At 43.5% G+C, this 24,506-nt stretch overlaps 2 protein-coding genes across 11 annotated transcripts in view; one reads left to right on the forward strand and one right to left on the reverse strand.

Annotated features, from left to right (window-relative positions):
- clcf1 (cardiotrophin-like cytokine factor 1) lies at positions 1–19,264 on the reverse strand. Of its 7 annotated transcripts, XM_037077370.1 has the most exons (6): positions 18,414–18,521; positions 17,968–18,059; positions 16,046–16,172; positions 14,513–14,667; positions 4,596–4,750; positions 1–3,627 (listed from the first exon to the last, which is right to left on the reverse strand). In XM_037077370.1, exons 5-6 carry the CDS (start codon positions 4,710–4,712, stop codon positions 2,356–2,358), a joined length of 1,389 nt encoding a protein of 462 aa, XP_036933265.1. In that variant the 5' UTR covers positions 4,713–4,750; positions 14,513–14,667; positions 16,046–16,172; positions 17,968–18,059; positions 18,414–18,521; the 3' UTR covers positions 1–2,355. The 7 variants fall into 7 exon arrangements, with proteins under 7 accessions (XP_036933265.1, XP_036933259.1, XP_036933262.1 ...); XM_037077364.1 differs by lacking the exons at positions 14,513–14,667; positions 18,414–18,521 and adding an exon at positions 19,132–19,264; XM_037077367.1 differs by lacking the exons at positions 14,513–14,667; positions 18,414–18,521 and adding an exon at positions 18,983–19,143.
- Positions 18,239–24,506, forward strand: part of ssrp1a (structure specific recognition protein 1a) — a 12,922-nt gene continuing 6,654 nt past the window's right edge. For 2 of the 4 annotated variants that reach the window (XM_037077360.1, XM_037077363.1), the window contains exons 1-6: positions 18,239–18,320; positions 19,152–19,231; positions 19,960–20,145; positions 23,622–23,727; positions 24,048–24,241; positions 24,352–24,452. In XM_037077360.1, the coding sequence (XP_036933255.1) occupies positions 19,178–19,231; positions 19,960–20,145; positions 23,622–23,727; positions 24,048–24,241; positions 24,352–24,452 (641 nt within the window). In that variant the 5' untranslated portion in view covers positions 18,239–18,320; positions 19,152–19,177. Of the gene's footprint in view, positions 18,321–18,364; positions 18,384–18,586; positions 18,660–19,151; positions 19,232–19,959; positions 20,146–23,621; positions 23,728–24,047; positions 24,242–24,351; positions 24,453–24,506 lie in introns of those variants that run through there. The other 2 variants (XM_037077362.1, XM_037077361.1) reach the window with 2 other exon arrangements.

A 24,506-nucleotide genomic window follows, 5' to 3' on the forward strand; every position in this document is an offset into this window, starting at 1 on the left:
ACAAAAAGCCAGTATTTATTCTCTCTCGAGTTACCATACAGTATTTTCACACAGGAGAAAAATAAATAAACATCTTGTTCAATAAATATTATCGAGATATGATCCGTAACCTTCCGCCACATCACCCAAGGCACACTGCAAAGACATAACAACATGTTTATTTTGAAGAGGGAAATGAAGCCATCTGTAAGTTGCCATGGGAAACGTCTTGATCTTGTGTTATACAAGGCACAGGAAAATATAACTTAAAGGAACAGTTCTACATTTTGGGAATCTACTTGTTGTTCTTACTGAGAGTTAAATGCAGTCCATAAAACTGGAGACAGAAGACAGTTAGGTTAGCTTAGCATAAACACTGTAACTCGATTAAGCCGGGACGTTGAATGAAGTCCAGCTGTGGATACTGTTACAGATGCAGGTTGTCATTTGTGATGTTTGATTTGTTGCTAAAGTTCAAGAGGGCAAAGTTTTATTCAATATGAGTCTTTCCAAAAAAGAGAGAGTGAAGTTGCTGGGATGGACAGTAAATGACATTCCTCAGCCCCGAAGAATTTGGGTTTAATTTCTCTCTGCTCTCTCCTTCTTGTTATTAACCCAAATGAACTGAAACCAGCGCTGAGCTCAGTGCATAGTGGGCGACAAGAAAAAGAAGATCACGCTGGCCAGAACACCCAGTCGAGTGAACGACACTGCGGGGAACGGCGGCGGCGGAGAGCGAGTTGAGCTCATTGCAGTTCATGGCCAGCATCCGTCTCTTGTCGTTGCCAATCAACACATTCAGTCGTATGTTGTGGCCTGTTTGTGGTCGCGGCCCCGTCGGTGAAAGCGGATATTTTCTAAATGGAAGTCAGGCCAATCTCCAGCCTTGTTTGTGGCCAGCAAAAGAGGTATTTTAATCCAAACCATGATGTTTTCCTAACCCTAACCAAGTGGTTTTTGTGTCTAAACCCTAAGCTGAGCATGAGCACAGCGTTATGACAAGAGAGAAATACAAAATTATAGACACACAAATTGTAGAAGGAAAGTTGTAGGTGATCTGTGGTTTTGCAGAAATATGCTTTCATAAAATGTATTTGTAATTATTTTTTACTTTATCAAAAGGACAAACCACCTCTGCAAAACCATGGATAAGTTAAAAATCTATGTTTCGTCATGTTCCAACTTTATATTTGTTTAGGCTCAATTTTGTATTTCTCTCTTGACATAATGCCATGCTCATGCTCTGCTTAGGTTTCGGTACAAAAACACTTGGTTTAGGGTTCGGAAATTGTCATGGTTTGCCTTAAAATACCTGTTTCTGTTTTTCGGGTTTGACTCCCCTACGCTAAGCCAACTGTCTGCTAGCTCCTCACATGTAGCGTACAAACATTTGAGAAGTGTAGATGTTCTCGTGTCACTCTCAGCAAGAAAGCAAATATTTCCCAAAACGTCGGACTGTTCCTTTATTCACAGATCACACAGCTGCTGTTTTGTGTGGGAAAATTATTCTATTCTAAACAAGACAGTGTTAAATATTTCTTGCTACGGAGCAAAGTCGTTAAAAAGTGGTACAAATGAACGAGCACTGAATGAAAAGCAGCGTAGAAGTGATGTTAAGGCACTGAATGCCACAATAAGTGTGTGTGTGTGTGTGTGTGTGTGTGTGTGTGTGTGTGTGTGGACCGTATGTGTAGCGCTGTTGTAGAGTTACCGTAACTGACCGACCGGCTTCTGATTACTCAGCAATACCCCGTCTGCCCGTTATTTCCAGTGCTCATCGCCCTGACTCACGCCTCCTCCCCTCTTCCTCTCCTTTCTGCCACTTCCTCTCCTCCTCATCACCCCTCCGGTCATTTCCTCCTCTCCTTTTGTCTTTCCCCCTTCTATCCTTTTTTTCGAGAAGACGTGAATGTTTGCTGATTCACGCATCTGGGGTCACTGAATCAGCGATGTCTCTCAATGGCTGCTCTGTCCATCTCCCTGCCTGTCAGTCAGTCTAACCCCGTGCGAGTGTGTGTGTGTGTGTGTGTGTGTGTGTGTGTGTCTAACCACCTACAGTGAGCGCTATTTCTGTGTGTCTATGAGCCGTGAAGTCCGGTAACTCAGCCCAGCCTCAGTGTGTCTCGCTGAATGAGCTGCTATGTGCATTAGGCGGGTGACAGTGCTGGTAATGTGTTGGCTTTGTGTGTGTTATATTCCATTAGCACTTCTGGTGACCTGCCAAGCACTCCTTCATTCAGTTATTCCAGTACGGTATGAATGAAACGAGCCAAGCATGAATGTGTTTTTTTGTGCTTTTATCTTGTTCCCACTCAGATTTTGTGCAAATAATAGATTTCCGATACGTGGCGTTCGTGCGGGGCGTGGCGTGCCGTCTCAGCCTCGGAGTCTCTTCTTCAGGCGGTTGAAGTCCTTCGCCGATCGCCACAGCCAGCTCTGCAGCTCTCGCAATATCCAAAAGCCCTCCACCTTCCTGGCGAAGTCGTTCATCGACGGCCGCACCGACAGCAGCGAAGAGGACGAGGAGGAGGAGGTGGAGGACAGGAGCGGGGTCAGAGGTGGGGAAAGGAGGGAGGTGCCCCTTTGTAAAGACAGAGGCACGCGCTGGGAGAGGAGGGTGTGCTCCTCACCTGCTCCGAACTGGTAGAGGAGGGAGAGGGTGGACAGGGAAGGTTGGAGGGTGGGGGAGAGGAGGGAGCGAGGAGGCCGACGTTGATGGTGGGACGTGGAGGAGGAGGAGGAGGAGGTCGTCTCTACGATAAACCCGTCTTCTTTTCTGAGTGTGTCCGGGTTGTACGAGTTCAGGTTGTAGCTGTACTCGTTGGTCTGGAGGGTCGGGTGTCGAAGGGAGATGGAGCCATCTGGGGCCGGGTACGACACCACCACCCTGGTTTCTGGCTGCCCCTCCTTCTCCTCTCCATCCTCGTCGATACTCAACAACTTTCTCCTCGTCACCCATGTTTTCTCAGCCCCTCCGTCTCGCTCCATCTCCTCCTCTCCTTCCTCATCTTCGGTCCATCTCCCGCTCTCGGGCTCTGCCCTCCTCGCTCTCCTCCCTCTTTCTCCTCTTCCCTTCTCCCTCGTTCTGCCGCTCCTTCCTCCTGCTGCGGTCGCCTCCGCTCTCCTCCTCTCTTTCCCTCTCCGTCTGTCCACCAGGTCTACGTTGACACCGTCCTCACTCTCTCCTCTGACCAGCCTTGTCTCACTCCTTCTTTGGTTGTTGCGCTGACCGCTGACTCTGGACCTGTAAAGGCTCTGACTCATCAGTGGAGCGGGTCTATTGCCCCCTGCCCCCTTCTGAGGGAACTGCAGCTCTCCGGCGCTGCCTATCATGCCTGCAGATTGAGGAGGAAGCGTGTAACCGAGGGTGGTCATCAGGGCGGATATGGAGCCCAGCAGCCCATCCAGGCCGGTGCAGAAGTGCAGCAGGGAGGTCTTGAGGGAGGGGCAGAGGGTAGAGCGGGCCAACTCCCTGACAGCAGCCAGCAGGACGGAGTAGGCCTTCTGGTTCTGGGCGAGCCGAGCCTGGTTCTCCAGACCGTGCCACAGCTCCAGGCGGGTGGCGGCGCTGGGCAGGGACAGAGCTGTGCTGTTGGGTCGCGGAGGGGAGAAGTCTTTCTCGTTGAATGGAGGGCCGAGGTAGGTCAGCTGGAGGAGAAGAAAGGATGAGAGGGTTTTTTCAGAATCTGGTTTGTTACTTATTGTTATGGTTTGTGCAATCGTTCATCACTGCAGAGCCTCAGTGAGGATCAACAGGCCAGGAGACAGCAAACAGACAATCAGATTTCAGTTGTGAAAGTTTCTCTAAACCACTTTATATGGAAGTTAACCTGAAAGTCATGGCATGTCCTGTCCTGTCATATCTGTAGTAATCCGGGAAAATAAACATCGGGTCAAAGTAACCAGGAACCAGGAAGTCAACCTCAGAAACGTCACGGATGTTCACAAGAAAGACGTTGCCGCTCGGCTTTGTTTTGTCTTCCGAGTTAGTCTGATCTAACCTGACTGCTCCTAACTCTCTGCAAGACCTGCAATGAGTGCATTTTCAAACTGATTCCTTAAACCCGCGATAGATGATTTCTTTTGGCCACCGACGTAGAAAAAAGTTGGAAACACATCACTGATATTTTCATATTAGAGTTTTACTCAGGCTGAATTTATCAGTCTGAACCCGACCTGTTCCAGTGACAGAGCAACACTACCAGTTGTTTGGAGTTGTGTTTCTGCCCACCTGATCAATATAAGCCTGATATTCAACCTTTTTTAGCTCTGTTTTTGGTCTCCACCATCTCATGAGGGAAATGTTCGTCTCTTCAGCTGCTTTAAGCTCCACTGTGTGTCCGTTTGCTATATAGAGTGGAGCAGGTTGTAAACTGTGGGCTTTCTTTTTCTCCAAAACTGACACTATAAGAGCTGTGCGAGAGAACAAAAACAATAAAGTTGTGGACTGGACGGCTAAACAACATGCTGAAACTCACTATAAAGCTATAAACCTGTTTAACATTGTCTTGATTGTTTACTTTGTTTTGATACATGCTTATTCTAAAAATGTTGAATGTATGCTTTTTTTTTTCTTTCTTTTCAATAAAAGATCGTCCCACACAAAAAGGACTCACATATATGTCTTTGATTTCCTTGAGCTGGTACTCCAGGTATTTGGTGAGCTCGTACGTGCTCTCTATCGAGCTCCTCTCACTGGCCAGGCTGTGTGAGGTATCCAGTGCCGTCGCCATGGCAGCAGCCAATAGCAAGAAGAGCTGGTGCTGATGGACTGTGGAGAAATTGAGAGGAAAACAAAATGAAAGGGGCGATTAATATCCAGGCAAAGACACAGTGAGACGTTACTTTAATGGCACACACATCACGGGTGTCCGAGCGATAATTAACACGCTCGGCAGAGGTATTTGTAATCATAACAGCGAGCCGTAATTCATCTCAAGCTGCTGTTTTCACAGACATTTTGTGATTATTTGACTTGGATGCCGGGTTTTTTAATGAATTTGATGATTCGAGAGCTCAACGGACGAAAATCACCCTCGAGCAACAGTTTCCAGTCGCAGCACCATCACACTGTTTATAGGATTTTAGAGATTTTTTTTTTTTTTTTTTTTTTTTACAATATTCTGGTTTATTTCTTTGTCTCTATGGCGATGGCCTCGTGTGTTTACATATTGCCAGGTCGGAGTCATCTGACACTGCCAATAAAGCTTTTTCCGTTTCCAATCTAATTTTAGAGGTTTCTGACTGTCGGAGGTTTACTCTGGCTTCAAATAAAACCTCTCTTAATAGCCTCAGACAGTCAGACAAATGGCCCCTATGTTCAATGCAACCAGCCACACACACGCACACACACACACACGTTCATTACTGACTGATATCCCCCCAAAAAACAAAGACATGTGGCTTTCTTTACAGTCGCCAGCATTAATGTGTTTGTATCAGCTGTATGTTTGCTGTGGACTTCTTGTTTATGTTTCCGAGTGTTTGTGTGAGTGTTTGTGAGTCTGTTTGTAGACGTAATCCTATACGTGGATTAAATTTGCTTCCCCGTGGGTGTATACAACGATTTTGAGTTTGTGTGTGTGTGTGTGTGTGTGTGTGTGTGTGTGTGTGTGTGTGTTACGTGTGTTGGTGTGTGTGTGTGAGAGAGGGACAGAGAGGGAGGTTGTAAGATTGGAAACCTCTTAGTGCCCCTGTTTCTGGTTTCAAACAGAGAAAATTGGAGCTGAAAGGTGGCTTTCAGCATTAACGGACTTGATGTGAGTCCACCTCGCTTTTGTCCCGTTCGCTCTCAAGCTCTCTGTCTCTTTTGCGTTCTTGCTCTCCCCTCGACACTTCCGCTGGCCCTTTCAGCTCGAGCGTGACACACATTTCTTTCTCGCCGTCTCTGCTCTCCGTCATCCCTTTCCATCGTCGCCCATCATCATCCTCGGACGGTTGGCAGTGATTCATGCTCGCAAACCATGGGTGAAACGTGCTGCTGTTCAAAAAGGCATGAAATATAGGTTTGCGCAATGTGTTGTGACTCCAGCAGGAGTCTGACTTTCTCTGAGTCACCTCCTGGGCCTCCCGTTGCCTCAACAATTTAAAGCCTTTCTCCTCCGAAACTAGTCACCCTGCCCTCGAACTTTCCTTTCTTCCCCGTTTCTCCTCCCACTTTTCCTCCTCTTCACTGCTCGGCGCTCTTATCTCTTTTCTGCCTCAGGGTCAAAATAACAGCAGCCAATTAACCCCGATTAGCTCTCTTGCGCTGCCTCTATTGCCCCTGTTTTTTCTTGTATTTCTTTCATCTATCTGTCACGACGGGGCCCCACAGGCGGAGAAAGAGTTTTTAAGTGAGCGGCTTCAACACTCGATAAACATTTACGTTCGACACGTTTTCAGCGGTTCTAAGAAAACAAGTTCTGACCTAAAACAGTCAACACCTTTTTTCCTCTGACTCAACCACTTACATCTGACGTATCGGTGTGCACTCCCAGAAAGGGTTGGGTAGAGACTTAATGATGCTAATACATTGTCTGCTGTGTCACGCAGATAGTAAAAAAAAAAGTGTGGTAATTACAGTAAACAAGAAATAATATGCTCATTTACTCAAGTAATGACTATAAGTATAATTTTACGGTTTCTTTCTTTCTAAGGCACTTTTCTTGAGTATTTTCTACTACTTTATATTTTCACTTTGCAAATATTATACTTTTGACTCCATTACATTTATTTGATAGCTTCATTTTAGAGAACAGTGGGTTTGGGACAGCCGGACCAGGCTAACACAAACCCCAGCTCCCTCTTTGCTCTCAGTCTTTCTGCCGGTCTCTAACCGGGGCTGTCCTCCCACCGAGCTTCCCTCTCCCTTCTCTTCTCTTGTGTCTCTGCTTGGATCCTACTGGGCCCAACAGCCCACAGAACTTCAGAACAGCGACGCAAAGGTCCTGCCCAGAACACAAGTGAGCTGGATCAGCAGTAGTGCATTTCTTTCTTTTTTTTAATGAATTTCTTTATTCATTGGTAATGGTGTACCAAAAAAAATCTGAAGAATTCTGGTGATCAGACCAGATAATCAAGTAATCCAACATGTAACTATATGAAAAAATTATTGTATTTCTACTCATGATACACTTTTACCAAAGTGATATTTTCACACTTTTGCTCTAGTATGAATTCTGGTGCTCCTTTTTACAACACTTATTTTGCATCATAGAAGAAATATCCAGTAGAGAAGTGAAGAAAATGATTTTATAATTTTATATTATTTTTGTCTTCTGTAACCTTTACCAAAGCATGTGAAGTAATCAGAAGGAAAACAAATCATCAGAATACCCTGACAAGTATAATTAATCTCTATGATTACACTGTAATGATGACATGGTAACGACGAGCAACCGTGATGACATATATTATTAAGTGTATCTATTGTGCGTCCAAACCAGCTGAACAAGCTCAAGCTCACTGAAAAGGTTGAGTTTAAATCCCCTGGTTTGATATTTAGCCAAACCATCTCATTACACCTTTAATATGAGACACAACCACGTACACAGGAGCATTTTAGTGAGATAAATGGAACTTGTTTATAGACTAATTAAGAGCAATAAAGCCCTTGTATTCAGTGTTTTCTATTGCTTATTTCTGAGGGTTAGAAATGTTTCTCGTCTGAGTAACATGGACAAAACCTGAGCAAACAACCCCCGAGCTGCTTGATTTAAAAACCCGCCTCCTTCATAGCTCGTAACTCTTCCACTACCTGTTGACCTCGAGTCGTCGGCTACATCAAAGCCTCCTCCCAGACTATTATCTAAAACACTGCGGTTGGGCCGGGCCAACTCCCACATGCTCACACACACACCTTGAAATCAGTCAACTAGGACAGCCCCCGTCAGCCAAGCCTCCTCCGATCTCCTCAAACCGCAAAAGCCTCATCACCTGTCAGAAGCAATAAGCGTCTCTCAGCGACAACTGAACATTTGGAGCTCATCAAGCCACGGGCTCCTCCCTCCAAGCATCCTCCATTAGCATCAAAACACCCCGAAATCAACACGACATCGTTGACTCTCAGAGTAAACAGCCCAGAGGGGACTGGACACACACTGTGCGTAAAGAGGTCGCGTTCGGGAGGGATAAACAGGTACTAAAACAAAAGAGGAAGAAAATTCTCCCTGGCAAAAATCAGCCCAAACGGTTCCAAACCATTTCCTTTTGTGTGCAGCCACATGCTCGGAGATGATTGCCAGACGTGAAAGTCTCTTGTTGTTGTGATTGAGGGCTGACATGTCTTAAAGCATCCTGCGCTGCGGCTCAAGACAACCGCTCTTTTGTACGAGTAAACTGAGATAACTGAAACCCGGAGCTGTGCTGTTGTTGTGTAGTTTTATATTGAGTAACTGCACTGTAGTCGGCACACAGCCTGACTTCAAGGAGAGCCCTGCAGGCTTGGGGCTGTGTACCTGGCAGTGGAAGCACACTCCTCAGGGCAGGGTTGAAACCAGAACATTCTCCGTGGGAGGATTGCATTACGGCAACACAGGGGTTCCCTACAACGGCCGACCGTGACCTGCCTCTGTGCACTTGTGTGTGTGTGTGACTCTCTACGCATACCTATTAGGTTTACGCACATGCACGCATAGGGGAGCTCCGTTATTCTCAACAGATCATATTTTTTATCTACGGCGTGTTCGCTGTAAAGTCAGATCTGGCACTCTGGGGTCTGGCTGCCATCTGCATTACAGAGAGCAGCGCGAGGATCAGGCGCCAGAGCTGCTGAGCACCACATAGGTCCGAATTAAACATCGGGGTCGGGGTTCGGGGTTCAGAGTTGAATTTCAGGGCGCGAGGTTGTGTCTAGAGGCCTTGTAACACACTTGACATTTTACACTCCAGACGGTGTTTTGGTAAACCAGTGACCCAGCGTTTGTGGGTGTCGTAGTAGTATTTCATCTTTCCCAACATGCACCACCATTTGAGGTTTTAAACAAGCACTTAAACAGAATTTGGTATTGTGGGAAAACCATGTGCAAGTTAATCTCTCCAGTCTGGTCCAGGAAAAACTCGCTCCAGTGCCAAAAGAGGTTGCCCTCCATCACTCTAACCACTTGAAAGAGGTCTTCGATGGAGAGGAAACATCATGTAGAAGAAGTATGTAGAAGATGTTATCAATCTGGCCTGAATAAGATGTTTATCGTTTCCAGCGCAGCTTTGATTGGGATGACTGCAGTGTACCGTCGTGGCATATTTTTGGTGGGCAAAAGTCGTAAAACTTTGAAAAGATGTAGCGTTAATCAAAGCTTGAAGTCAGATTTGGGGGGAAAAGCTGAAAACATCCGCGGTAGGTTTTCCAGAACCAAATCAACAAGCTGCAGGCTTGCAAGCCCCGACTCGAGCCACTGTGCAGAGGGCCTCTGCTACACCCACAGCACAATATCAAGCAACACTAGGGACAGAGAGACTGAAGTATCCTGCCCTGATTCATGCTGTGGTCCCTCGAGTGGAGTCTGATACTATATATGTGCGGTGAGTGATGAGGGACTATTGAGTGTATGAGTGTCATCCACAGGTCGTCAAATATTGACGCTTTGGATCGGCGTCCAACCTGAACTGCCAACCTCATGTGTCTGCGTCTGTTCTCCGGGAAGTTACTTTTTGTTGCTTTAAGATCTAATTGTTCCCATCAACCTCCTACAACAGCTGAAACTGTAAGAAAGATCAGAGACATCAGGAACTTCTGAGAGCCGTAAAGAACAACAGACTTCATCACATGGTTGGAAAAACAGCCGCAAAGCAGCTATGTCTAAATAAAGTCTTACATTATTAACAAAAAATGAATGGATTGGCTAATTTAATAAAACAACTCTTTATGTAGTTTCATTTGTTAACTAATTTAGTTAATTTAGGCTCATTAAATACTGTGACATGATGGCTATCAGTGTGAAACAAGTCAGAAAAATGGGGCGTTTTTCTTTCCTTCCTATTCTGCAGAATTAAAGGTCCACTCAATAGCTTTGTTAAGAATTTTTAATTGAATCATCTCACAGTCTTCTTCTGAAGTTCTGCACTAGGGTCAAAGCATTATACTGTTTTCACGTTTTTCAGTGATTTTAAAATTGATTATTTGTTTATCTATGGTACTGGATTCCACTGTATTGATGTCATTAAAAATACAAATTTTTCTTAAGTTTATTTCAAGATTTATTTCTTGTAGCACCTAATATTTTTTGAAATTATAAAAAGTGCTCTACCAAAAATCCTTGTGTTTTCTTCCTATTAAAAGTCATAACAGTAACAGTGATACCATGAAATAGATATTTTGCAGCCCTATTCTGCACTTATAACTTGTCCCGGCACCTGAGGAACTTCCAAGTGATGAAGAATATCGTAGGATGTGCTTGTAAAATAAATTCAAACTCAGAAATGTTTAAAATTCTTGTTACGTAATTAAATAGAGCCTTTTGTGGCTTCAGAGGAAGCTAAATGAAATCTGATAGATTGCCTCCAGTGATGTCACTCAGAGAGTAAGTTGCATTGTGGGTAATGTTCTAAAAAGGAAGAAGAAGTGGATATCTCTGGTTCTGCTGTATCAGTTTTGATCATTTGTGTATAAACTGTCCATAATAAGTCCAGAGGTGTTTCAGGAGTGCCATGAATGGACTGCATTTTCAAAACCTGGAGCCTACATTACCCACAATGCACTTCATCCACTAAGTGTCAAGGGCAGTTTATCAGATTTCACGCAGCTTCCTCTGGAGCCACAAAATGTTTCGTACTACTATTTTTTTCTCCACACATGCAGCCGTGCTTCCCAGGACCTGTACATTCACTATAATGTGTAAAATTGGTGGACGTACCCTTTAAGTCAGTTCATCACTCATTACCACTAACAGTCTGAAGCCAGTGAATGGGATGACAGTGATTAGCCATGACACTGAGCTACTTTCAACAGTCAAATTCCTCATGAAGGCTGTTTACTGTGTGTTTTGTCTCTTTTAGTCAAAATAAATTACGCTTAAAACACGAGTTCAGAGAGGTGGTGAGAGAGTCTGTAACCATAACTGTAAGAAATAAAGTTCAAGAAATTATACTTGATGAATTGTGAAAAGGCAACCAGATTGACCTGATAAACAACAGATATACATGCCTGACATCTGCGCTGGATTATCAGCAGCACAATATCGATACCTCGTGTTTTTTTTTTTGTTTTTGTTTTTAAAATATCGCGCTTATCATCAACATGTTTATATCGGGACACTCTCTCAACGTCTCAACTGTCACTTTCCTCTCTCAGGATGCGTTTCGATCCCTCTGACTCATCGTGCATTTTTGTTGTCATCTCACCAACGTGTCAGAGACAGAGCTGCAGGCTCACTGTGGCTTTGTTGACAGAAAAAGACCTATCGGAGCCAAACTCAGAGGAGATGTTTGTATCTCGCATAGTTTTTTAATTATTCCGCCGTGCTGTACCTGCTGGCAATTTCGCCTTCTGTCATAACACTTAAGCATAAACACACCTGTGCAGGATGCCCGGGGGCCGAATAAACACACATTAACACACTGATCTGAGAGGACAGAGCCGCGGTGGAGGTGGACGGAGGCGTTGAGCTGCCGGCGAGGTGAGTTGGGGGGGTGGGGGGGTTGACAGTCTGGGGGTCAGGGTCGGTGTTGTGTGTCTGTGTACAGTTAAAGGCCAGATTTATGTACAATCTGCACTCAATCAAATGCACATTCCTTCCCTAACTCAGCACACACAAAAACACAAAACGTGCACACACATGAATCCAGATTGTGTGCTGGAGTGCAGACCCACTTATGTACTGACTTTATACTGAATAAATACATATAAACAAACCATTGTGTACTCAAGTGCACACACACACACACACACACACACACACACGCATACACACACACACACTTTCCCCCCATCACTTGTCCCATGAGATTCCTCCCTCTGGAGTTTGTTCAGACTGGATTTCAAATTGATCCTCTTGGCACTGGACACACACACACTGGGGGTGCCAAATAACATGGATGACCCCAAAACAAAAGCAAAGGAAAACACACATTTAAAAAAAAAAAAAAAAACCCAATAAAAAATGATGTCTATGCCCAGAAAGTCTCTGTGCAACCCATAAACCCTGCGTCCTCTGTCTCGCTCTTCACCTTATAAGCCAATCCATCCACGTCTTTTTTTTTTTCTTTTTAAATCTGTGGATTCCAGTCGCTCTGTGCTTTATCGCCATGTTTGGTTTCAATTTCTCTGTCGCTCCATCTGTCCCCCCCCCCCCGCTCCCTCTAAATCTTCCCAAAACATCAAACTTCCATTTTAAAGCCTCCTTCCTTTCTCTCCCTAATTACCACTCCCCTCTCTTCCTCTCGTTAATTGGCTCCACTCGTTCCCTCCATCGACGTCTTTCATTCCCCTCCTTCGTCTTTTTTCAGGCCTTCGGTTTTTAATTTACGTCTTAACACCACCACCCCCGGCCCTCCTCCTTCCCCCCGCTGCCCTCACCCCTGGCTACTCCCCATCTCCACCTCCTTGTTTTGTCTTTAAAAAAAAAAATACCTAAAAGGAGAATCGGACGAGAGCGTGCCGCTGAATTTCAGTCACTGCTTTAAGAAAAAGGAGGAAAACAGCGGTGGAAAGTATTTTATGCGGCTCTGGCATTTCTGAGGTTGAACTTTTCAGCAGCTGAAACAATTAATCAGCTAATAGCTCAACCATCCTGATCGTGAATCAGATGTTTATGACATTTTCCGGGCAAAAAAATTAAATATTCTCTGGTTCAAACGTGAGGATCTGCTTCTGCTTCTTTGCCTAATACACAACCTTCACTTGGAAGTCACGTTGAGATTAAAATCCCCTTTCAAAGTGAGACCTAGCCGAGACAAAGCAGCAGCATGAAGGGCAAATCAAATCACAACAGCAGCAGCAAGTACAAAAAATACATTTCATGATATACCGAATAGACAAAAGTATAATTAAATGTATTTAAAGATACAAGCGTCTCGAGTTTAATCCTGGCCCGCAGATCATCCCAGGACCACAGGCTCCTTTTACCATCCTCGGATCTGACAGAAGGTTTGAGCTGAAGCCGTTTGTGCGACCTGAGATCATGACTGAAAACCTTCCGTTTTAATTTACCAAACATAATCTCGCAGATTAAGACATACCAGCGCTGAAACCTACGCAAAGTAAAGGGTGACCTACTTTCATCTTGATTTGTTGGTTTCTTTGGTTTTGGACTTTTCGCTACTTTCTGACGCTCTCGACTAAAAAACGTTGGAAAAATTTGCAGCCTTAAATAAATCTCAAATCTCACGTGAAGGGTTCTATTAAATGCTTTGCACCTCGTTTATCTACTTTACGTGCATTACTCAGATCTTTATTTAGTGATTGTATTCGTGTGTTTTCTATTCATTCGGTGGCTGAGTGAGCTCCTGAGCTCCACTAATGTCCTGTTGGAGTGTGTGTCGTTTTATGTCGCTGTGAGTCTAACACACGTCGTCTGCTGCGAGCTGTCTGACTCGCGTCTCTATCTGTGTTTGTAACCGGGTGTGACTGACTAAAGTTATGTCCTTATCAATCTGTGTGAGTATTTCTATAAATGCCAATTTGTACTTGGGAAATACTGTACTTTTTTCTCCACTGCCTTGAGACAGATCATTTAAGAAACATTGTTTTGAAGCTATTTAAAATAGCAAAAGGTACCTAATAACCACCACAACGTAAATGATGATTTAAAGGAATTTAGCTGATGATATTTTCTTAAACCTTCCATGCATCTCAACCATGCATCTTTTGTCTTGCCAGGTCAAAACTGACCCGGTTTGGGTTTGGCTGCTTATAAAAACACAAGTGATAAATTATCCCTCCATTCTCTGTTGCATCTTTTAGCCAAGCTCGGTTATTTGTTTACACTTCTTCATGGAACCGTCCATGTTAATTCCCCAGTAATGAGCTGAAGGAAATCCATATTTCTGATGTGAACAATTTGAAAACGGGTCACATTTGACCCGAGGACGACAGGAGGGCGAGGCTCTGATTGCAGGACATTCACAGGAGCATTGGTACGACTGCGATACTGCCTCCGAATCTGGGTCTGCGAGTGAGGGGAGATATTTCGGGGTCTTGAAGGATAGAAACAGAGGGGAGGAGGAGGAGGAGACGGAGGAAGAGAGGATTTGAAAGGAAGGAGGGAGAGGAAAAGGAGAGAGCGAGGAGGGAGCCGGTGAGGGAGAGTTTTCTGAAGCGAGGGGCCATGTTAATTTGGGAAAAATGTAAACAGCATGTGTAACTGTTCAAAGCGTGACCGACTCATTTTATATCATTCCCCCCCTTCCTTCTCTCTCTCTCCCTCTCTTCCCCTCTGGGTGCTGCTAACTTCTGTCAATCGGGAATCTGCAGTGCATTAACCCCTCTGCCGCCAGTTCCTCTCCCCTTCTCCCTCCCTCTATTTACTTTTATCTGTCCCTACCTCTCTTTCCTCCCTCTCACCCCCACAACCTCCTCACCCCTCCACACATCCTCCTGACATCCGTGTATATATACCGTGAAGAATCGAGGATGGCGCTGAGCGAATCAAAAGATGTGAAAGGTTCAGCTTTTTTCCTCCCTTCTCTCTCTCTCTCTCTTCCGTTGTTTCCTCCTGTCGGGCCGGTCGGCGTGTTTGAGCTCACTGGTCCAACACACACACACGCTTTTATCTGAAACACACCGACACTAATTCAACCCTCGCAGCAATAACAGGCCTCATCTGTGTGTGTGTGTGTGTGTGTGTTAGAAAGAGAGAAGGAGGGAAGGGAGATGGGTATTTCGAAGGGAGGAAAAAGATGTTTCTGTGCATCTATGTGTGTGTGTGTGTGTGTGTGTGTGTGTGTGTGTGTGTGTGTGTGTGTGTGTGTGTGTGTGTGTGTGTGTGTGATCAACAGCTGAGCTTTGTGTTTATAAAATTTGAGTATCAGAGGGAACCATCTGAACTCAGCTCCCCATTTATTGCCCTTCTAAAGTTACACCAAATTTGCTGATGGCTGGACGGTTCTGATGATGTGACCACCTAGACCGACTGAGGAAGAGGAGGAAGAGGAGGAAGAGGAAGAGGACGAGGGAGGATGGCAGGAGGAGGAGGAGGGAGAGGGAGAGGAAGTTTTTTGTTCATCATTTCACCCCTCTTTCTGTCTTTCTTTCACCTCCTTTTCGCTTGCTTTCATAGACACGGAGCAGCAGCCGCACCAGTTGTCCCAGGGGAAAAGTGTGTGTGTGTGTGTGTGTGTGTGTGTGTGTGTGTCCTCTCACACCCTGACTAACGTGAATCATGTACTTTCTCATATCGGTGACAGCTAACTAGACAGGGGCTTTAGCTGTCTCTGACCCCCGAAACCCCTGTCATTCTTTACTGTGAATAAGAGCCCATTCTCTCTCTCCCACTCTAACACACACACACACACACACACACATTTCCTTCCCATCTTTTTTTTTCTTACTCCTTCTCTCTCTCTCTTTTTGTGGTCCGCTAATCTCTAATCCTTCTCGCATTGCTTTCACATTTCTTGGACTATCACAAAAACACATTAAAAAAAATAAATCTCTGAAACAAAGAAGAAAGAAGAAGTTTGTTTGCCTGTAATCGTTTTCTGCCTCCGTTATCTCCTCGAAAAAAAACCTTTTGACATTTGCCGAGAGCATCTGCTCTGTCTTCATAAATTTTCCAACGTGTAGAAGGATTTAAAACCTCCTTTCAACTAATTCTGGATGTTTAAAATGTTTGATTAAAAAAATCAAAATTAAAGAATTTTAAAAAGGTTTTGATGAAGTCTTCTTTCCAGTGTTATGACAACAGCTGGATGTAATATAAGAGCATGTTTGTTATTAAATTCTCCTGTTTTGGGCCTTTGCATAATTCAACCACAAAGACTGGGAAGTACTTAGAAAGTGGGGCAAAAAACAGAAAAGACACTTCTAAATAGCTTTTTCCCAACTTATAAACGGATTTACGAGGAAAAAAAGTAACATAATAAAAACTGTTTTCTGATTATTATTTTTTTAACCTTCATAAGAAGTTCTGGATGAATGCAGGCTACTTACCTCCGCAGCACTTTTTCATTTTCTCCTTTTTTATTCCGTTCAAAAGTTCCTCCACTGACACATGTGTGAGCTGAAATAAACCCGATGATAATAATGACGTCCTCTCTCTCTCTCTCTCTCTCTCTCTCTAAAAAACAAAACAAAAAAAACAAAAACAACTTTTCATCAAGTGTCGGCTCAGTCTAATGTGCCGTCTTCCGTCAGAGTGATGATGAAGGAGGAAGAAAAAAAAATGCAGGTGATGTCGATGTGATCGTCCGACTCCGGAGGTGTTGGCTGCGATCACAGACAGACTATCACATGTCAGAGGAGATGGAGCTGAAATATTGACGTTTCGCTGACTTGTGTGGTCTGTGTGACAGACTGACTGACGGCGGAGCCTTTTTGTACCTCCTCCTCCTCCTCCTCCTCCACTTCTTCTCCTTCTCCTCCCCTCCCTGTCTCTCTCCTGCCGTCGTTATCCTCCTCCTCGGGTGCTGGTGATTCACCGCGTTGACGCATCGCAGCTCGACTTGACAGAGCCGCTGAACCACGGGACTTGTCGCAACTCATTTCTGTCTCTCTTAAGTCCGCTCGTCATCCTCCTGAACGTAATCTGACTGCCGCCGTTTGATCTCAGATCTGCTTCCCCCTCTAACAAGGTGCGAGTCCGTCCGGATCAGTGGAGAGCAGGCCGGGACGGTCCGCAAACCATCCGGAGAAACAGGGAATTAAAAATGATCTCTGGACTACTTTGTCTCCAGCTCTCATTTCTCCCCATGTTGGCTATTTAATCATTATTTTTCCATTCCTACACCTCTAATTAAATAATTTACATTGGTTTTTTTGTTTTGTTTTTTACCCTTAAGAAGGCCCAAAATAATCTTTAAATGATTTCAAGACAAATAAAATAAAACATTTAAAATATGATGGAAGGGGAAAAAAACAATAAAAGAAAAGAAAAAAGCAGCTTAACTATATCAGCACAGATCCAGAAACGAAGTGATGATTGTGCGGAATATTTTAGATAGAGGCCTCCAATAAACACGTAACAGGAGTGATAAACACTGAGTCCCTACAAGGTGATGTTCCGTCTGAGGACAAGTGTTTGCCTGCTCCTCGCCGGGTCTTTTCTTCTCCTTTCATTCCCCGGGTCTTACTTTTTTTATTGACAATGGGATTACAGTGATCTTCTTCCCTCACCTCCAGCTGTCACTCAGCATACCAGCGGCAGCGCACTTTTTACGCACAGAGGCGCGCGCTTTTTGGTCGCGCGCGCACAAGGTGGAGGTGTAATAACTGCTGATACTCAATTTGTTCTGGATCCGACCTGCAAATAAATCCTCTGGAGTTGGGGCCTCTTGTTAAATTCCTCCATAATCGCTCAGATACCCTGACGCTTTTGTATGAAACTCTCCAGAGGCCCCAAAACTCCAGGTTCACTTTGTTTCAGCTGGTTTTGTCCGATTTAAATTGATAATTTGATTGACACGACAAGAGCCTCAAAATGGATCCCGGTTTTATATATTGAGGCGCCATTCTGCTTATTTTACTTTTGCGCTTTTACTATTACTGCATTTTCTTAAATGTATTTGTTAAATCAAATAACTAACTTTAGTTGAAAACCTGTGCGCAGAGACTGCGAGGAGCAGTTCTGTTACGAGGTTAATCTGGTTGTGATCATCCTATCTGATCCAAGTGTCCTCACATTAAATCTGCTCTGAACTATGCTACATTTAAAGTTAAATAACCAGCCTGCACAGACTGCAAGTTAATAAAAATAAATTATATCAACTTCTTACTGTCACAGAGATAGACTACTACACTATTGTGCACTATTATGTTACGATATTTGGGATTAATATGTATTTTTCAAATCAACTGAATATATTGAGAATAGAATACGACAGAATAGAATAGAATAGAATAGAATAGAATCATACCTCGACCGTTTCACCAGATGTGTCGTGTGCCATCCAGCGGCGATACGTCACCACTGCAGTCTGCTCCGCCGCGCGGACTCTGCAACAATCTTCTGTGTTTAAACATTAAAAGTTGCCATTAGCAAATCCATAGTTCAAAAAATATTCAAACAGTTGCGCCTTAAATACACTAGATGCTTTCCACGTTGCGCTGAAGGCTTTAATAAATGATTAAAGAGAAAAAGAAAAAAAAAAAAAAAACTCTTCGCCAAACCGGAAGTAAATACAAACAGCCCTCGATTCTTTCCGGTGACGTAGGGCTAGCTCCCGATGCTACACGCGGGAAACAGGCGAAGCCGCTCATCACATTGACAGTAAGACATGAAGTTTTCAAATTGCATCGTATCGCTTGTTTAGAAACTAATTCCAGGACCTCTGTAAGTAAGAAGGGAATGTTGGATACGTACGTGCGTTTCTTCGCAGCTTCTTCGTTCGCAAAATGAACTCTGAACATCACTTCATTTCTTTACACCGGCCTAGCTCTGCTGGATCGCTCGATTTGATGTACGCTGCCGCTCTCCGAGGCGGTGCTGTAGCGCGTGTCGCCTTTTCTTATGACTCAGTCGCGAGTCAGTGCAGCAACGTCGTATAAAAGAAGCGCACCTGGTGCAGTGCAAGTTAGCCTAGCTTTGTTTTAGTGGCGCAGCATGAATGTAAGTTATCGTTTTTGACTAAAAAACAGCGCCACTTGATTGTTACTAACTGATTAATGCAGGAGGAAAGTAATAGCTGCAATATTAAACTTTCCTGTGTGGATTTTAATAGCTAACGGTCGGCAACGTCAACTGTTAGCTAGCTGTACTCGGTGCTTTAAACTGTGTGAGCGCGGTGGCTAGCTCAGTCAGAAATGCGAATATGACGAACAAAACCAAAAGTAAACAGGAAAATACGGCATTTAGTGTTTAACTTACACCAACACAGGATGGTTTCTCCCTTTCCCTTGAGTCTGACTCAGTGTTTGGTTTAGCTAAGTTACCTTAGTCACTGCGTGACCACCATGTTGTCATCAGCATCAAACTCTTTCAGGGATAAATGGGACCTTTTATATCCCCAAACTCTAAATGCAGCTTAAAACCCAGTGGACTCTTTTAATGCTTGATATATGCATGTTTGGTTCTGTCTTACGGATTTTTCCTTCTGTGCAGAGCATCAGTCATCGCCTGTAGCTGAGATGGGGGACACACTGGAGTTCAACGAGATTTACCAGGAGGTCAAAGGATCCTGGGTTAGTTTCCTCATCAAACACCTCTGCTCTCTAAACCGATGTACAGAGAGGAATCGTACAGGAAAACGGTTCTAAATAATACAGAACCACAGGCTGATAGCCGCTTCAAAAAAATACACAATACTAGCCAAGCTATGCTGTTACTTTGTGAATAAAGTTAAACATACAAACACCAAGTCATGTAATTAAAGAAAACAACATGGAGTATGCAATAATAGCCAGAATCTGAAATGGGTGACCTACTTTGCATGAACTGAGATTTGTACCAGATTACAAGATCTACAAGTCGAAAAATTCACAAGTGAAGTTTTAAATTAAAGCTTTAAAAATCTATTTATCTCTGTCAGCTTTGGACACAGTTGTTTCTTTATTGTAAATTGTGTTGATGGCAAAGATGACATTTCTTTTTCCTGCTTGATTATTGTTGTTAAGAAGTTATCCCTGTGGACTAGGGCAGCAACTAACCATTACATTGATTATTAATAATGTTGAGTAATAATTTGGTCTATGATTTGGAAAATGACAAATGCGTCTTCCCAGCACCCAAGTAGATGACTTGATATTGCATTTATGTCTTAAGAGAAATTGGAATAGTGACATCTCACTAATTCTGGTTTTAAAAACTGCTTAAACAGTTCATACATTTTTGTCAGCAGACTCATCTTTTAGTCGACTTCTCTCCTCCCTGTGTCTGACTGTCTCTGTGTGTCTTTCCTTTGTCTCTGCAGAATGACGGGCGGCTGCGTTTCAGCAAACAGAATGTGGTTTATAAGAGCAGCAAGACGGGGAAGGTGGACAGCATCCCAGCTAGTGAGCTCAACCTGGCTCAGTGGAGACGAGTGTGTTTAGGTCACGGCATCAAGCTGGGCACCAGCTCAGGACATGTCTACAAGTATGATGGCTTCAGGGACACAGTGAGTTTTAAAAAACAAAAACAAAAGAAAGTATGTGCATGTCATACCTGCAGACTAAATTTTCAGTGAATCAGGTATTTTACAGTATTTTAGGTTTAAAAGGTTGACCAGGCTCTGATGTGGCGTAAATCTATAACTCATTTTAAAGGACAGTGACTGTTTTTTCTGTGGCTAAGATGAAAAAATAATGTCCTGCAATCATAAACAGCAGTCCAGTATGCACTGCACCTGAGCAGCTAACTTACCACATAAAATTCTGTCTTTATTTGTCGTTCACATTGCCATCAAAAGGTATGTATTTGAATATATGATTTAAAATAGATGTTGTGACTTTTAGTCAACTAAAAATTAACGAAAACAGGATGAGGTTGACTTAATATGATATAAACTAACAAAGACGTCATTCAAAGACTAAAGCTAAGTAAAAAATAAATAACTTTAGTCTGATGACGTCCTTCTTTTTCCCGTAGCGATTCCTCAACAGATTCCAAATCTTTCTCTCTCATTGTATTTTTCTGTTTCTGGGAAATAATTGTTACCTTATTTGGAAGAGAACAAGGCAACAGTGGAATATTACAGTCTGACACACAGTGCTGGTTAGCTCAGCGCCGTGTTTATGACGAGGGATGTAACGCAAGCGGGGGACCGCCGATAAACAACTTCCCTTGTCTGACATTTCCACGGAAAAACGCTACCATCTTGCGAAAAAGGCCACCGCTTGTGTGCGCGTGTTTGTATGTGCGTTGCCATCAAAAGTATGTGAATGAGTCGGCTCGTCTCACCGAGGCTTCTAATGGGATTAATGAGGGAAACCAGCGCTAGCATGTGTGTTCCATAAACAGTGCAATCATCGGCTCATGTGAGTCAGTGTTTATATCAATCCACTGAAACAATTTGGCTAAGAAGACAGACAAGAAAAAAAAATTGCGGTCATGTTTGTTTTTTATCGCCATAATTTTTTTCCCCCGCTGCTCGGAGTGTATGGGGAATGTCAGCACGCAAGTGAAAACTGGGATGGAGGGATAGCGTAGTGGGTATAACCTGCAGTCTCCGTCTCCTGGGGTTAATCAGTGTATTTTTTTAAAGATGGATCCTCTCGTCCCGAAGCTTAGGGCGTGATGTCATTGTTTATTATCCCACAGCCAGTGTCGGTAATCGGGAGTTGGCTTGAGGTTTAGCTGCTGGCGAGCTGTACAGAAGCTGCGATGCATCTGTCCTTCTGTAATGTCCTGGAGCAACACATTGAATCTCTGCCAGAGACGATATTACATAGCTGACCTGTAAATGACTGCTGGTGGAGCTGTGATTGTACAGGCTTGTACGTCGCTTCTCCTCATGTTAATAACATGTGTAGTTTGTCACTGGCCCAGGCCATCATTGATATTAACAGTGTGGCATTAAATGTAGGCAGCTGCTGTTGTGACTGTATCTTGGTGAAAACACAGCTGTGTATCGAACCTCTGAACTTTTTTGGTTAGACAGTGAAATGTTTCTGCAGCAACAGGTATCAAACTGTCAGGCATTAAAATCTGATATTGAATGTGGAACAGAAAGAATGAGACTATTAGTCACGTGTCCCAGAATGAAGCAGCATTGCAAATAACAAGAATCGTTTAAGTCGGTAACCATGAAAAAAGCCAAATCTGGCATGTTAAACATGAGTATCTGCTATTTTTCTCTAGTTTCTATCATTGAAAATTGTTGGGATTAATACAATATATAGAATCTGCCTGATAAATTATTGGTCCGACGTTGGGAAACGTACATTATTGGCAATTTATTGGCATCTAAAATGCATAGTTGATAAATAATGCAGAAAATATTGCGCCAAATTGGGTTCATTGACTTAACCAAGCTCGGTTACATACTCTGATGCAGTAGGTGGCAGTATTCAACTGTAAAGTCAGTTTGTTGTTCGCCAGTTAACACAGAGTGATAAGGAGAAGACAACACACAAGCAATATGCAATACATATTCCACACGGGTTCAGAGAGGAGGGAGAAAGTCCACAATGTTAACACATCAAATGTTCTCAGAGCTGTGAAATTTTAAATCGTCTTTGCTCACGACACTTTGGCGTTTTTACCTGAAACTATCAGATATCTCATCAGTTTTGTCCATGAAAAGCAGGTGAAAAATCACTAGAAAATTGGACATCTTTTTTTGTTTATACATTGATAGAAAATATAAATGTAAAAAATTGTGGGGTTTTTTTTGGCGAATGTAGACGAAACAATGAATCTAAATGGGTTGAATGGTCATGTTCAGGGCATGCAAAGCAGCATGTGTGTTTTTCTATTTAACATGTAGCCAAATGCAAAAGGACAAAACACAATAATTGGAAAATGAAAAAGAAATGTGAACATTTTCTTCTCTTTAGAAAGAGCCAACTAGCTTTTCTTGGTACAGCTCAGTTTTCACAAATGAGAGGTTGAAAGTTGTTGGGAGAACATGGTTGAAAAATCTTGTAATAAAAGACAGACTGTGTGTGTGTGTGTGTGTGTGTGTGTGTGTGTGTGTGTGTGTGTGTGTGTGTGTGTGTGTGTGTGTGTGTGTGTGGTCGTGGGGGGTTTGTGTTTATTATGATTAAATGAGCTGAGCAACAACAAATCTGCCAAAACTATAATGAGGAGTAGAGAAACACTCAACAGCAGGCCTGATGAGGACAATGGGAATGAACACACACACGCTCTCACTGACACACACACATACACACACACAGACATTCACACATCAACACAAACAGGCCAATTCTACGCAAACTCTTTGATTTTGATGCATTTACACATCTGCTCACACATGCTCTCCTATGTAAACAATGCCTTAATCCAGGCTAACAAACGCACTGATGAACACTGGTGTGCGCACACACATACACGCACCGACTCTCTGGGATCTAATTGCCTGTAATAACCTTATGGACAGGCAGATATCCAGGTGCGTAAACTCTGTTTCCCACAGAGTCTCATTCTCTACCCTGAAACACACTCGCACACCACAATCACTTCCACATGTGTGTGTGTACTACTTGGACAGTGCCTGTGTGTGTGTGTGTGTGTGTGTGTGTGATTGACCATGTGTTTGTCGCTGTGTGTGAGTGTGGGTCCTCTCCAGTTGTAAGCAGGCCTGGAGGATAAATAAACAGGCTGATTGTCAGCAGTGGTTTGGAGGGGAGGAGGACAAAGAGGGTGGATGGATTACGTTCACCTCCACAGTTCCCAAGAGGCCTCAGCGGCAGACTCCGTTATAATTGCATTGTGATTAATTAGCCCTCCATTCCTCATCCTTTTTTGGAGCTTGTTTCTCTAAGCTTTGACCCATGCAGTGCCGGAGTGTTACTGACTTGTTAACCTGAAATTCTACTTTTTCTTGTTTTTACTCCACTTTGTCCCTTCATCACTTTCTCTCCCGTCAACTTTGTTTTCTCCTCCACCTCATGTCTTCCCACCTCTCCACTCTTACCTTTTGTCAATCAGGACTTTGAGAAGATCTCTGAGTTTTTCAAGACTAACTACAAATTGGAGCTGGCAGAGAAGGACATGTGTGTGAAGGGATGGAACTGGGGAACAGCCAAGTTCTCGGGTAATGAATACACAGAACAAAAAAAAAGTTCTCACTAGATTCATTGCAAAATCCTGATCGATTGGCAGCTGTGACATCAAAAGATCAGGTTTTCTCAGTGATCCATGTGTTGTCAACCTAAATGATCCACAAAGATCTTAGATCATAGCTTTTTATTTAGAGAATTTGGAAAGTGAACTTGTATTGCTCCCCTTAACAACAAATAGTCCTATAATTATAGCGTCTCACTGAAAAACATTAATGGATTTTTAAAGATTTGAAAAAAATAAGCTGCTGCTGACATTTGGTTTTCCTGTTTCTCACTCCCTCTCCCACCACAGGGCCACTGTTATCGTTTGATGTAAATGACAACACAGCATTTGAGGTCCCACTGTCCAACGTGTCCCAGTGTGCCACAGGGAAGAACGAAGTCACTCTGGAGTTCCACCAGAACGACGACACTGAGGTCTCGCTCATGGAGGTCCGATTCTACGTCCCGCCCAGCCAGTCCGATGAACGACAAGACCCTGTTGAGGTGAGAACGGACGGTCCACTTTCTTTTCTATGATTACTTCTTCCTCTATTTTTGTTTGTTTTTTAATCTCTGTTAAAAGTAGTCCTAAAAGTGTGTGTTTTTCCCTACAGGCGTTTGCTCAGAGCGTGTTGTCTAAGGCTGATGTGATCCAGGCCACAGGAGATGCTGTGTGTATCTTCAAAGAGCTGCAGTGTCTTACGCCCAGAGGAAGGTAGACGATCAACAAAACAGTCACTCAATATTCCCTTATTTGTGTTCTCCTATC

Source organism: Acanthopagrus latus, chromosome 18 (assembly GCF_904848185.1).
Source record: "Acanthopagrus latus isolate v.2019 chromosome 18, fAcaLat1.1, whole genome shotgun sequence".
In the NCBI taxonomy this organism is placed as follows: Eukaryota; Metazoa; Chordata; class Actinopteri; order Spariformes; family Sparidae; genus Acanthopagrus; species Acanthopagrus latus.